This window comes from Phalangium opilio, unplaced genomic scaffold, assembly GCF_054372755.1.
Source record: "Phalangium opilio isolate 3A_F unplaced genomic scaffold, DU_Popi_V2 ptg000078l_1, whole genome shotgun sequence".
NCBI classification, from domain to species: Eukaryota; Metazoa; Arthropoda; class Arachnida; order Opiliones; family Phalangiidae; genus Phalangium; species Phalangium opilio.
Genome location: NW_028324186.1, coordinates 700,800 through 715,391, shown reverse-complemented (window position 1 = coordinate 715,391; position 14,592 = coordinate 700,800). Strand labels below are relative to the sequence as shown.

The 14,592-nt window shown below is 37.8% G+C and overlaps 1 protein-coding gene and 1 long non-coding RNA gene across 5 annotated transcripts in view; both read right to left on the bottom strand.

Moving 5' to 3' along the window:
* LOC149654955 (uncharacterized) overlaps positions 1–14,592 on the bottom strand; it is a 547,559-nt gene that overhangs the window by 408,632 nt on the left and 124,335 nt on the right. The gene's annotated exons all lie outside the window — the stretch shown is intronic.
* On the bottom strand, positions 8,756–11,693 carry LOC149654957 (zinc finger BED domain-containing protein 4-like). Of its 4 annotated transcripts, none has more exons than XM_089845001.1 (3): positions 11,303–11,693; positions 9,968–10,580; positions 8,756–9,876 (listed from the first exon to the last, which is right to left on the bottom strand). In XM_089845001.1, exons 2-3 carry the CDS (start codon positions 10,229–10,231, stop codon positions 9,721–9,723), a joined length of 420 nt encoding a protein of 139 aa, XP_089701127.1. In that variant the 5' UTR covers positions 10,232–10,580; positions 11,303–11,693; the 3' UTR covers positions 8,756–9,720. The 4 variants fall into 4 exon arrangements, with proteins under 4 accessions (XP_089701127.1, XP_089701125.1, XP_089701128.1 ...); XM_089844999.1 differs by having other exon boundaries at positions 8,756–9,405; positions 9,476–10,580; positions 11,303–11,620; XM_089845002.1 differs by having other exon boundaries at positions 8,756–10,580; positions 11,303–11,692.

Genomic DNA, 14,592 nt, shown 5'->3' with positions numbered 1-14,592 from the left:
AAAGAAGCCAACAAATCTTTTGACGGCTGAACATTCACCGGGAGAATTGTATAGTGATCGTACAGCTCATTCACTTCATCTTTTGAGGGTTTTCGCAACAGTGCTTCAGGTTGCGTTAAAATTTTATAGCGATCCTCTGGGGAAAGATTTGATTCGATCTCACCATCATTGAGATCGATCTGGTGTGATTCTGCTTGCGGATTTGTTACGGCTGTAGAGAGGCCCTTTGTATTGACCTCATTGCATTTGTTTAATAGCGCCATTGGATCCGTTTTCGCCAATAATTCATCGGGAGTTAATGAATTTCCGTGTTCAGTAGTTCCGTTAATCTCTTCGGTACCATAAATATAATCCTCATTGATATGAGTAATATCAATGTCTTTGTACTACGGATCAATTTTTTTCAGCTCAGCGACGGCCTTTTTCAAACCATCAAGCCGAACAATTTTTTGCCAAACCTTTTTGTCACACACCAATATCGGAACCGATGGGCCAATACCAGTTTTTACCCTAACTATACTTCATAAATATTGATATTTACCTTTATTTACTTCCCATATAATATCACACCTTTTATAAAGTTAATTTAACCCAAAATATACTTCATAAAGTTTTAACGGTTTATCTAGTGTTGATTTACTTTATAATACGAGTTGCGGTAAAATATTAAATTTAATTGTATCTTGGTATGAGATTTGGAAATGTTTTAGCGGGTGTTTAAATTCTATGACGATTTTTCCGTCGTTCTTGTCAAGGTTCACCAAAAAACTATTATTTTGGATTAATTTCACGTTAATTATAGTTATTAAGCTCTCTTACTAGAGTTAATTTAGTTTATCACATAAGTTGAACAAGAAATTCTTCTTTAATTGCAAAGTTTAGTAGTGCGTTTGATCCTAGCGGAACATTTATTACCACAAACTTTTAAATTTTGCGCCTTTTCAATATTGGGAAAAAATGCTTTCTATTGATAATTTAAATAATTGTAAGTATTAAATAGGAAAATGGAGTCTGGGTGAAAGATAAGTGTAGTTTGAACCTTAATCTGTTAGTTTAATTTAAACCAATACCAATATATTGGTTTAGCCAAATATCGGTACAGATGGGCCAATACCAGTTTAAACCCATTCAAATATATCAGTTTAGTCAAGTATAGGTATTGGCCCATCTCTATTCTTTAGGTACGCTTTACTTTTTATTACTCGCACACACATAGCAACACTATCCTGAATACCATTATAAAACAGTTATAGCAACGGCTGCGAAGCTTCTGAATTTTTGAAATATTTTAAAATAAATTAAAGAAATCATAAATGTTAAACTTCCGATCCATGGTTCTATTAATTATTTGAATTTAAATAAATGAGTCTGATACTTCATGGAGTATTAGACTCATTTATTTAAATTCAAAAAATTAAAGATCAGTTCTTCAAGTAGCAGTTCTTTTTCTAAAACATACCTTCGCTTCGTTATCCTAAAGATCAACAAGCATCACTATTTTTAACATTAACCTAAACTGTGAACCTTCAGTTCTACGTACGAAATCTAAGCCTTGGTCTTCCAAAAACCAATATCAAATAATATAATGAAATCAATTACCTTTAGTTTTATAACTGGATTGCTTTTTTCAACAAAATTGCGACCTAATAGCAAAGTGTTTCTTAGCAAGGGTGTTACAGAAAATTTATAAAACGAAAAAACATTTTAAGGCGCTAAAATACTAAACAAGCATCGACTGTTCAAAAACAAGTTCAACCATGGAGGCTGTCTCTTCATAAGATACAGGCTCTATCTCGCGCGTAACGACGCAAGCTGCTCGAGCCATAGCTCTACACGAGCAGCGTAGCGTCCGGGAGCGCTATGCGCTATGCTCTATGGCTCAACTTAACTTGTTATCAGGCACAAAGTTAGGCCCTCCCCCGGCTAACATTTAATTTTTTGCTAACCCTTCATAGATGGCTATAGCTCCGCGTCAACCAATGAGAGGGATGGAGGGTCGCCAGAAACGATTCAAGGCAGCGAGTAGCATAAGCGTATAATATACGTCCGTAATGACATACTCTTATGATAGTAATATTTTCCAATTTATCAACTCTTTTTCCCAGTACAAACACCAGGAAATTTTAAAATCATAATTATTAGTAAATATTTAATGCTTTCCAAGCGTTTTTACTCGTTTGCTCGCTTAATTATTAGCTGGAATAACGATTATATTTTTGCTTTAATTTGATCAACCTATAGCTTATCGAAATGGCCAAATTCATTTGGACATACTTTGCCACTTTCCAAATTTCAATTTCACATTTATCTTTCAGTTTTTTGAATTAAATTTAGGCGCCAAAATCCTCTTTATATTATATTTAGTAGCTTTTCATTCGTATGAAGTGAAAGGTCATACTCCCTAAAACATTTTTACCACTTTTATCGGTAGAAGCTGTTTATTCAAAAAACGTGTAATAACGGAAGTTAGTAGACCTAATTCTAACCTTTTTCGGCTGACTGTGGGCCAATATTGCCAATTTACTGAGATAAGTTGGCGTAAGTAGGCTAATATAATTTACATATCTCCAACCGCTTGCGTTATTAAACTTAATTTTTATATAGATTTTTTTAACGTGTCATTGTAGACGTCTTTCTTTTTTTAGACACTTTTGCGCTCTCGATTGGCCTACTTCGCACGTGCCCTCATATCTTCCCCGATATCACATATACGTTATCAAATTAGATAACGCAAACCCGTCAACCGTGAACTCTCGTCGGATTTGCACACTGTTTAATCCGTGTTTGACTTGAACTTGGCCCGTTTTTTGGTTAACCAGATTTCCGATTTAAGTACTCGTCAGGATAGGCGAGTGCTCGTGGTCAACGCTGGATTTTCTGGGGACTGGAGCTGATCGAGTCATCTGAATCCTTCTGAAACTGGTATTGCTTGAGTAGGGTTTATTACCTAAGCGACCAATTTTTTTCCCTCTAGTGTAGGCGCGATGGAAGCGGCACAAAATCCTCAAATTTGTTCACTAGTGCCAGGATCTACCAATGCTAGAGCTCTTTACTTCTAGTCTTATCTTACTTCGGCTGTAACTAAGACCCGTAAATAACGTTTTGCTTATTAAATACATCATTAACCAGAAAAGTAAACCAAATAATCAAGCTGTGCTAAATTATTCAAACCTCTTTGTATGATTTAGAGATGGATCCAGGTCCACGGTGGCGTACCGAATATGCCAAAAGTGGCAGGTCATCATGCAAAAGCTGTAAAAGCAGCATAGCTAAAGATGAGCTAAGAATGGCGGCAATTGTTCGGTCACGAATGTTTGATGGAAAGATAAATATCAAAATTGAGCATCTGATGACGCGAGTAACATTAATTTCTTATTGTGGAAACAGGTTCCAAATTGGTACCATTTTCGGTGCTTTTTTTCAAAGTTTAAAGTGTCAACTGAAGCTGACATCTCACACTTTACATTGGGAAGATCAAGAGAAAATGAGGAGTAAAATTTCGAATAGGTCAAGCAAAACCCCATATAAAAGAACAAAGAGAAAAAGCTCCTCCATTGAAATTCAAGACTTCTGAACTGAATATGCCAAAAGTAATCGGTCCTCTTGTAAAGGTTGTGGAGAAACAATCGTAGAAGATCAAGTTCGCATTTCTAAACTTGACAAACAGAGTGAAAGAGCTAGACGATTTGGTCCACTACCAGCGTGGTATCACGTTGATTGCTTTGTACAAGCGAGTGAAACCTTGGAGTTTTTAAAAAGATGGCACTAAAATGCCTGGATTTAAGACACTCGGTGTTGAAAATCAAAAGGCCATCAAAGAAAAAATAAAGAAAGAAGAGTGACTCTAGTAAAGATGATAAAGAAAGAGGAAGTCCCTAAAGAAGATCTGACCGAGAAGCAAATTCTTAAGGAACAGTCTCAGTTAATTTATAAACATCGTGACGCGCTTGAAAAAAATCATCTTAAAAAAAAGAAATGGTGGAACTTTTAGAATGTAACGACCAAAAAATTCCTACAGGAAACAGCAAAATTGTACATAGACTTTCCGATATCATGACGTTTGGATCTCTTGAACCTTGCACAGAATGTGACGGTGGACAATTTATTTTCTCAAATGATGTAGGCTTTGAATGCTTCCTCAGCACTATCTCACGTTTCCATCCTTTACGAAAAGGATTGACAAATCTCATAGGATTTACGGGAATGGGACTGGACAATTCATTTTCGTCTTCCTCAGATTCAGAGGAAGAACTGGAATCGTCGGGGTGAGATAGAGGAGAGGGTAGAGGGACACAAGTCTCCCTCGAGCTCCTATCAGGAGAGGAAGGTGGAGAAAGGTCTGGCGGCATCCGATTCACTCGGAAGACCGCTGGAGGATCTGAGAATAAGGCGAAAGCGTCTGGTTCAGATTCCGCCGCAGGTAGATCTGGTACTTCTTCCGAGGGAACATAAGAGGATCCATCATCATCCTTGGATGAAGATGAGGTTGAGGAAGAGGTTTCTCCAGACGACTCGGTCTGCGCTTCTTGTTCTCTCAACAGTCGTTGTCTTCGTTCTCGTCGAGTCTCACGATGTTCGTCACCAGTACTGACTCCAGCGTCCTGAAGTATAGGTACGGACTGTGACGTTGTAGAACTTGAAGATGAACTACTTGAAGTTGAGGATGACTGGCTTCCGTCCGGTTGGCAGACATCTTTGTTTGACCAATACAGCTTTATATGAGCAATATTCTCGATTCCTTTATTTTCTCCAGTTTCTGGGTGTTCTAGTTGATATCGCAAACGATCTATTTTCTTTGCGATTTTGTAGGGATCCTCCCATTTGGGACATAACTTAGATGCAACATTACGTGTCGCTTGAGACAAGGGATGCGTCTCCTTCCAGACAAGTACACCAACGGGAAGTTCAATCCCTTCCCGCCTTTGATCGTAGTAGCGTTTCTGGTGTGCTTGCGCTTTCTTGGCAAGTTGTTTAGACAAAGCAAGTTGCTTCGCTAAAGCTGAGAGAGATGCGGACCTTTCAACAAAGTCCGCTACTGGCATACCCACGTCCAAGTCCCAGGGAAATCTCGGTTCCCTACTCATGTTAAGGTAGAACGGAATTCTTCCTGTTGTGGTGTGAGTAGTCGAGTTAATGGCGAACTGGATAAATGGGAAGTTCTCGTCCCATCTTCGGTGAACTCGACCAACGAACATCGAAATGATTTCGCCCAGAACTCTGTTTGTGAGTTCTACGATGTTACTCTGTCGATGATACGGAGTGATGTATCGTGGTTTGACTTTGAACATCTTGAGGATGTCCTTCCAAAGTTGAGAAACGACTTGTGTCCCGTTGTCGCTTACGATGGCGGTGATTTTCTTCATCGGGTACAGTTCGACAAATTTTGTGGCATAGTGCGTGAAAACCATTAGGTATTTGTGATGGTGACGGCTTCTTGGTAGAGGTTCCATTATATCCACTCCCAGCAAATCAAATGGCTCAGTAATGGCCGTAGGCTTTATTTTACCTGGACGTTTTCTATTGCGCGCCTTGTGCATTTGACACAAAGGAATCCGCGGACGTACTGGGTAACGTCCTGCCTTACCGATGACCACCAGTATCTGGTCCGTACTTTCTCGAAGGTACGATCCCGACCTCGATGTCCAGATAGAGGGTGGTCATGGAATAAGCGGATGGCGTCCCGCCGGAACCGCTGTGGCAAATAGATTTTCGCTGGTTGTCTACCATAGGCCTTTCGATACAAGACATCGTTCTTCACCTCTTAGTATCGATGTCCTTGTGGATTGTCTCCGGATAACTGGACTATGATGTCATTAGTGGCTTGTTCATCTTGTTGGGCCGCTCGTACTTCTTCCAGCGTGAAAGAGTGGTACAATGCGTGATTGGCGGGAGGAGCTAATCCGCTACTGGTTGAGGACGAAGTCGACGTCATTGAAGAGGATTCTGCTGTACTGGAATCTTCTGACGAGGACGGTGAAGTCATGTCTTCCAATGTTATTTAAAGTTTATTGCGCAATAACTGGATCTCGGAAGGGTGTGGGTATGAAACTTATTGAAACCAGAATGATTACATGTTTATTCGTCAGGTTTATGATAGTGATTTTGAAGAATTTGTGAACATGGACGAAGAAACTAAATTTCAAAATAAGATGAAGATTAAAGTGATAAAAGTTAGGAAGCTCATACCAATAGCACAAATAATTTCTTAATGTTGAAAAAAACTTTACAGAGAAAAAGAGACAATGAAGACATTGTTTGTTCTCCTAAGAAAAAAACATTCGTGATATCTGATATTGAAAGTGAAGAGACTGAAACGGAAAACAAAGCGTCACAAGTTGAAAATGAAGTTCTACATGTCGAAGACGTTCCTTCATGGTAATGCAGAAATACTTGCATTGAAGGGGTTGGTTATGGTTATGTCACAATATAGTCTAAAATAAGGTGAAAAGGCACACTACACTGTAATATGGTAGAGCTTTTAAATACTAGGCCAATCCCATCATTCGTAATTACAGTCAAAAGTACATCGTGTACAGTGACTGACCACAGCATCGCTTTTACGAGGTAACTGGACCTTGGTTTATTTGTCCAGAAAATATACAATTATTATGACTATATAGGATTGTGGAACCTAAAAAGCAGGTTGTTGGTGTTGGATCGCGCACGAATTTTGCGCTGGAATACACACTGCCAGAGCTACCAGACGTGTTTAGAAAAGCAGATCTTTACGATGCCATTCCAAAGGAGAACAAACCCAAATTGAACAGAGAACTTATAAGTGTTTTATTTCATGACATCCTTAAAAAATATTCCTTGTAAGCAAATTATTTTTACTCCCTTAACTCTTTTGCCTCTTTGATGTATTTAAAATTAATCTTCCATAAAACGATTAATTTGTTTGTAGCCAAAAAACTTATGTTGTAATATCCACATTTGAAACAAAACTCTTCAGAAACTTATGTAAGTCCCAAACAAATTATTTGGTTAGATTAAAGGGATAGGTTCAAGGTTTTCCGACTAGTACAAGATGAGGGCAGTTTTAGGTAAGAAAAAATGTGCCTAAAATTATGTGTGCCAAAAAAAATCGAATTAAAACGTTTAAAATTAAGAAAAATACGTTAGATATTTTGAAATTCAAACTAGCCGCGAAATACCGCCCAACTTGTTTTTCACACTGTGACGTTGCAAATGTCTCTTGATTCATTGGTTGTTTGGAAATAGGAGAATGAAGGGAGCTCTAGACCACTGTATAGCAGTGCTGGGCAAATTCGGGAAATTTTCTTTTCGGTAACTCGAGTTCTATAGAGCGGGATATGGTTTCGCGATGGTACTAGCCGTCAGTTTCTACGAGCGGAGGAAAGAGAAAATTTATTTTACCCTCCCACTCGCACCGTTCTTAACTCAGCTAGCTAGGTTTCTCGTCCTCTCCTTTGTGAGAAAACCGGTTATCGTTAGCGTAATGCACGTTCCCCCTAAGAGAGACTGGTAGAGCGAACCCCTCGAGCGACCGCTCTCTCAGAACTCAATTTTTTTTCGCTATGTCAACTGGAGCTTACTGCACAGATGAGAGAAGGTGGCCTTCCGTTTCATATGAATTAAACCTCTTGTATATCATATGAACAAACTTCTAGCGTGCTGCAATGTCAGTTTGACATCGCTTAATTCGTCCTCTAGCCACTAGGATTTTTAATTAATTCCAATGAAAGATTTTAACTTTCATGTTTTGTTTTATGCTTAAAATTATCAAATAAACTCTAGAAATTTTATTACTAAATTAAAGAAATGAACTATTAATTTCTTAAATGAGTTACTAAGAGCGGTAAGCTCCGACAGAGGGAACCGCTAGGGCAGCAATGAATATTATTACAAAAATTCTTGTAAAGGGCTAGTGGCACACAATGTTCCCATTTCTAAATCCTAATTTGGGAAACTGGTTAATTATTATACTCCTATTCAAATGCAAATCTTATAATTATTTTTGAAAGAAGCATTTTTGAGGTAAGTTATAATCTTATTTTTATATTTAGCAGTTTCATAAGCTTATAAAAACCATTTTTGTTTGACTTATTGAAGTTATTGTTTGTACATTTTTGTTAAATAATTTATTTTTAAGTTAGATTGTAATTGTTTTAATATTAAGCTAATAATATTAATCTCACGAAATTTTATACGAACTTACAATAAGTTTTTTTAAAATAATAATAATAATAATAACAATAATAATTTATATTAGGGTAACCTTGTTTAAATTTAATAAGTTCCCATTTATATTTTAAGCATATTTAAAGCAGTTTTATATTAATATTCTCGTTGCGGATTTCATGATCAAAAATAGACTTATATATCTCCGCTCGAATACCTGGCTTTAATTCTTCATAAATTGAGTCAAAACAAATTATTTATTGATGCAAAACAAAAAAGTAGGTAAATATTATAAAAACTCATTTCCATAAGTAAACATATAATCAGAAGTATATACCCCTTCCGATATAATTTTTTAAAAATTATTGAATTCATAATTAACGAGTTTTAAATTAATATGTTTTTAATTTTACGCACATAATTTCGGACTTAAAAGTTTTTATCAACGGTTGTTTTGATAAGAACGGAATTTTAATTTATCTAAATGCGTAAACAATAACAATATTGTGATAAAACTACAAGAAACAAGTGATTTTCCAAAAAAGGTTATTTATTCATTGAAGAAAAAGGTTGTACAATATAAAAAAAGGCTTAGGAAACAAGGTGCATTATTGGTTCAAAATAATCTTATTTATTTATTCATTCATTGATTCAAAACAATTGCCCAAATAAAATATTACTAATAATATAAGGTTGTAAAAGATAAAAATAGGCCTATAAAATAAGGTGTATTTCCATTTGTGGAATGATAATAACTATTGCTTCCGCGTCAACCCTGGAGGTGCAATAGAATTAAATATTTCACTCTCGAGAGGATATTTAAATCACCAGCCCAAGAGCAAGACATTCAATGTATGACGCGTTTTTTTTATAGAGATTTCGCCAATAGCCATAATTCTCTGTTAATCGTTCCATTCTTTGCTGAAAATTAATCTAAAAAACATTAGTTCAAACAAGATCAAAGAGAAAAGAACGTACTCTTTGCATTAAATCCTCCCAAAAATAACTTTGGTTACATACAATACCTTCCCTGGAAACCTCAATGGAAGGTCACTCTCTACCTTTAAATCTTAGCTCCGCTCAAACTGTTTTTCAGTGGCGAAAAGGTTTCTGGGATCCCACCTTCGCTCGAGCCACAAAACAGCGAGAAGCTTCCTTTTTTAACGCTCCACTCAAACTCTTTTTCTGTGGCGAAAAGGTTTCTGGGATCCCACCTTCGCTCGAGCCACAAAACAGCGAGAAGCTTTCTAACTTGTATCCTCTCTCCCCTTACTGCACTCTTTTAAAATTACTCCACACTATTAAACTCTGACAGAGTGAGCAGTTTACAAACCATGTTAGCTGAATGTTTTCCTCGTAGAGTTTGGTATCTCTCAGCAGTTAAACACGCCTCCTTGGTCTTCACACTAACTGGCAGGGCATAGTACTTCTTCGCCGCAATTGCTAATCTCGGAAAGGAATCTTTCCGGATTCTCCAGTAATCCAATGGATTTTCTAAACTTTGTTCGACAATATATTCTTTTAAGTAGCTATTTAGTTCTTCTTCTAAACTTTTAGGCTTTATCACATTTTGGGCTACTAACAGATCCAAAAAAGGGTTCGGATTAAAATCAGTATTAGCACAAACTTCTTCATCAGGCTGGTCATGCTGCAACAGCTGTACAAGTTCTTTGAAAACCAAATCGCGCTTTGGAAGTTCAAATTCATACTCACTAAATAGCTGGTCATAGTAACCTACATATACACTCATTTTAACTCTCGGGTTTAAAACTGTGGTGACCATGAGCTCTGGCTTCAAAAGCCAACTTGAAAATTCCCGACTCACCTCGGATAGGATTGATTTTTTCAAGCTTCCCATATGATGTACTTCTGTTTTCACAATCTTATAGAAGACCCGCGTGATATGACCGACAACGAAGTGGCAGGTAGGTCCTTCCTGTTGCAAATTGGCTATTGCAAGCTCGAAATGTTCTAAGAGTGCAGCTATTTCAGCTACCTTCTTGATATTCTCGTCGTCAAGACCTGCAGTTGTTATATCACCGACAGGCAAGTCGTCTGCTTGTGCCTGCAAGATGATCCTTTTGAGCATTGTAGTGAATTCAGGCTATAACGAATAAAGGTACCATATTAACCTTGATAATTATTTATATATTGAAATTAAGTAATAATTATTTCTTTTAAGCATTTTACTATCCAGAAAATTGAATCCAAACGAAACCGCTGTTCCGGCAAACACGAACCGTTTGGCAATTTCAAATCCTTTGTTATTTCCGGGTTCATATGGATAAAAACGGCCCAGGAATTTAATTTTCCAATTAAGCTTGTAGTGTCTTCATCAGAATTTGCCAGAGCACGGTCTAAAACGGTCGCAAAAGCAGAAGTCGCGCAATTTGTGACCACTTTTCCAACCCCATCTAGACCATCCGAAAGATTCATTCCTGCATGATAAATTATAAAAGAAACTTTAAAAATCTAGTATTTAAATTTTACCCATCAAATTGTTAGAGATAGGGGGTCCCCCGTTTCCTCACTTTTATTTTTCACACCTTAAAAAACTATATCCTCTTTCCGCACAATTTAAAATATCTGGTGAACTAAAATTTAAATGTAAAAACCGTGGGCAAATGGGCTTTGAAGTGAGTACGGAATTTGGCTATGATTATCGAAAACTGTGCGGAAATGGGCATCCTCGAGATATAGCTGAGAGTGACCATGAATAAAGAATGCGCGCGCGGAAATTTGTTTTCACGCTATAGGATCGCCAACTCCCTATCTCGAACGACAGCTTATTTTGTATATACTCTGTTACACTATCGGTTGTCAGCACGCGCAATGATAGGTCTCTATGTAACCTAGCCTTGCGCGTGCTGACAAGAGACAAAAAACTTCAGGATCTTCAGGATTTAAAATCGTTTAAAATATCCTGAAGTTTTTTGTCTCTTGTCAGCACGCGCAAGGCTAGATTACATAGAGACCTAGCTTTACGCGTGCTGACAACCGATGTTGTAACAGAGTATAAACAGAATAAGCTGTCGCTCGAGATAGGGAGTTGCCTATCCTGTAGAGTGAAAACAAATTTCCTCACGCGCATGCTTTATCCATGGACTGACCATCTATTAACGTTGACAATACCGTCTGCTAATCAATCATATAAACAGACCGCGTAAAGGCTTATCAATCGTGATGAACCATGGACTTTTGGAAAATTGCCTGTCCAGGTTCAGTCCTCTTATGCCTGTTGGAATGTCTCCAACCATGACGCACGAAACCTCATCAATTCCAGCATCCTTGAGCATCTTCTATAGATCCAACTCATTTAGAACATGGAATCCAAGACCAAAAGTATTCAATTTAAAATCACTGTCTATGGTCCAGCAAATAATTTTGGTTATGTCGCCACCCCATCTTTCCAAAATCAAGTGGGCAAAGTCCACTTGCGTTCTGTTCACTAACGCCTGAAAAACAAAATAACGTCGTTAATTAATAGGGGTGTGCGGGTATAGGTTCGTGTACCGAAAATGATTTTTACAACTACTCGGGTAGTTAAAAATATTTAACCCCCCCCCCATTATCATAGTCAAGATGACAAGATGAAACAAGTTCGAAAAATACGAATCAGAGATGATAAGGGAATTATTTTCCAGTTTAGAATGAATCACAATTTTAAGAATGACGAAATTCCGTGAAACACTATTTCTTGGTGAAGCAAAAGGTAAACATTCTGAGACAGACTGGTATTTAGCGTCCCACAAAATCATCCCAATCCCTATTTTAGGGGGAAGTATCTATTTATTAAACCATATTTACCCGAAACATTTTGGGTACCCACCCCGATAACTTTTGGTCCTAACTTTTAACCAAATAATCGACAAAAATTCGGGTACCCGCACCGATACCGGAAAACAATATTTTTGATTACCCGAACCCGATTCGAAATTGGAAAATCACTACCCATATACCTCTATTAATTAACCAATATTTTGTAAATAAACTTGCTACTAACCTTCATTTTGGAGGGAATAGCTTGTATGGCGGTATCCAATTCCTCTTTCAAAGATCCTGGGGTAGGTACTGTTAAATGAGGTAGAACTCTTTCAAACAGTGTATGAAAGGCGCGCTTCTGAAGAATCTCAAACGGCAATCCACATTCGGCAATTAGAGTGTACATCAGCAAGGATCGGCGGAACTTCAGGCGAAAGGGTGACCGGAACAACTTGAGGGCCTCCTTTCACGCGCAGAATCAATTTATGCGTCTCCTGTCGAGAAGAGAGAGAAAACACACTAATGGCACATTATATAATAGTGCTATTATTATATTGAATAAAAAATACCGTGGCATGGCGCTCCAAATTAAATCCACTGCTTCCATTAGATATAAGTTTTTTGCCGCATTGCCGGCATTGTCATCAGAAATTCCTCTTCTTTCGCTTTGCGCCAACCGCTGTCTCTGGTTCGTGTCCCAGATAAATGAAATGCTCCTGGATGTTTTTGGTGCCAAATCCACCCGTTTCAAATTTAGCCTCAAATGCTGTATCGGGCCTCAACTCGTCCAGGTTGCAATTGCTCGACCCAGAATTGTTGGCACTGCCTCTTGGAGACTGATCCTCCAAAGAGGAATCAAAAGACAAAGAAGCTTGGCTTGACATACTGAAGAACGAAAAAAAATAAAAGTCAAAAATCAAAAAGTTCACTTAAAAATTGCGAACTAGGAAATCTCCGAGTTTAAAAAACTCAAAGAATTAAAAAATTCAATAAAAAATATTTGACGTTGAAAAAAATAAAGGTTGAAGTAGTTTTTAAAAAAACTGTTTTTGCTAAAATTTAACTTTACAAAGTAAAGAAAAATGAACTCTTATCGATGCAGAAAGCACAAGAAAAGTGATTGTAACTTGAGTTTCTCGGGCGAATTCCATTCAATTGAACGGGGGGGTGGGAGGAGTCAAAGGTGAGCCTGCCAATAAACGGGGCCCATTTTCAGCGTTCATCGCGCACCCCTCTAAATTTTCAACACAAAACCAGTGAAACCCCTTCTCAAAAACTATCCTTTCCCCCAAATCGAAGTATGGAGGATACTTGGCGGGGAAAGTAAAGTTTCTCTACGACTCACAGTGGTGGAATCTCCAGAACCAGAGAGAATTTAGAAGGGGAGTGGAAGGCCCCCTTTGACTCTATTAAACGTGATGACGCCCAAACAAGATGTCGCGTTGAGCTTTTTGGGGTAGGCGAGTTTCCGGTCACATGTTCTAAAATCTCTCTGTTACAAGCGCATCATACCGGAAATCGACCTGCCTAGATAACGTTTAGCCACGTTTCGCAGACGACGTTGCGCTACATTCCAAACCACCCCTTCCACTCCCCTTCTAAATTCTCTCTGCCAGAACAATCTTCTTTTACGAGGACGCCAGGCACCTTCTTTAACCTCTTTTCCGTGAACACTATAGAAGCAGAAGGGCGCCTTCTTCGATAAGAAGCTTGGGCAGAGCAAGGTGCACACTCACTTCCTACTACCCTACCTTCCTTCCCAAAACTGAAAATTGCCAAGACTTCCAATATTGAGCATAAAATTACATATGTTAATAATAAGCATCAAATTACGGTTTTTATATTAAGCATAAATCTTTTAATCTTATAAATATCGGACTTTCATCTTATTAATTGTAAGCTTATGTCTAGCCAGTTTTACACTGTTAATAAAAAAGGGACATGATTGAACCATTTGAGGTTCAAAGTCATGCAACCCAGGGTCAACCATTTATGGTTTGAATACGAACCCTTTAAAATGGTTCAATATTGAACCTTTAAAAATGGTTCAATGTTGAACCTTTAAAAATGGTTCAATATTGAACCTTTAAAATGGTTCAATATTGAACCTCTAAAAATGGTTCAATATTGAACCTCTAAAAATGGTTCAATATTGAACCTTTAAAAATGGTTCAATATTGAACCTTTAAAAATGGTTCAATATTGAACCTTTAAAAATGGTTCATATTAATACCATTGAAAGGTTCAAACAAGTACTTTTGAAAGGTTCGAACGAGTACCTTTGTAAGGTTCGAACGAGTACCTTTGTAAGGTTCGAACGACTACCTTTGTAAGGTTCGAACGACTAACTTTGTAAGGTTCGAACGACTAACTTTGTAAGGTTCGAACGACTAACTTTGTAAGGTTCGAACGACTACCTTTGTAAGGTTCGAACGAGTACCTTTGTAAGGTTCGAACGACTACCTTTGTAAGGTTCGAACGACTACCTTTGTAAGGTTCGAACGACTACCTTTGTAAGGTTCGAACGAGTACTTTGCAAGGTTCGAACGAGTACCTTTGCAAGGTTCGAACGAGTACCTTTGCAAGGTTCGAACGAGTACCTTTGCAAGGTTCGAACGAGTACCTTTGCAAGGTTCGAACGAGTACCTTTGCAAGGTTCGAACGAGTACCTTTAAGAGTGTCACGTAA

Coding starts and splice junctions, on each gene's coding strand:
- LOC149654957 (XM_089844999.1), bottom strand. CDS start 10,231: ATGCTCAAAAGGATCATCTTGCAGGCACAAGCAGACGACTTGCCTGTC. Junction 9,406..9,475: donor GAAAACATTCAGCTAACATG/GTTTGTAAACTG, acceptor CAGTAAGGGGAG/AGAGGATACAAGTTAGAAAG.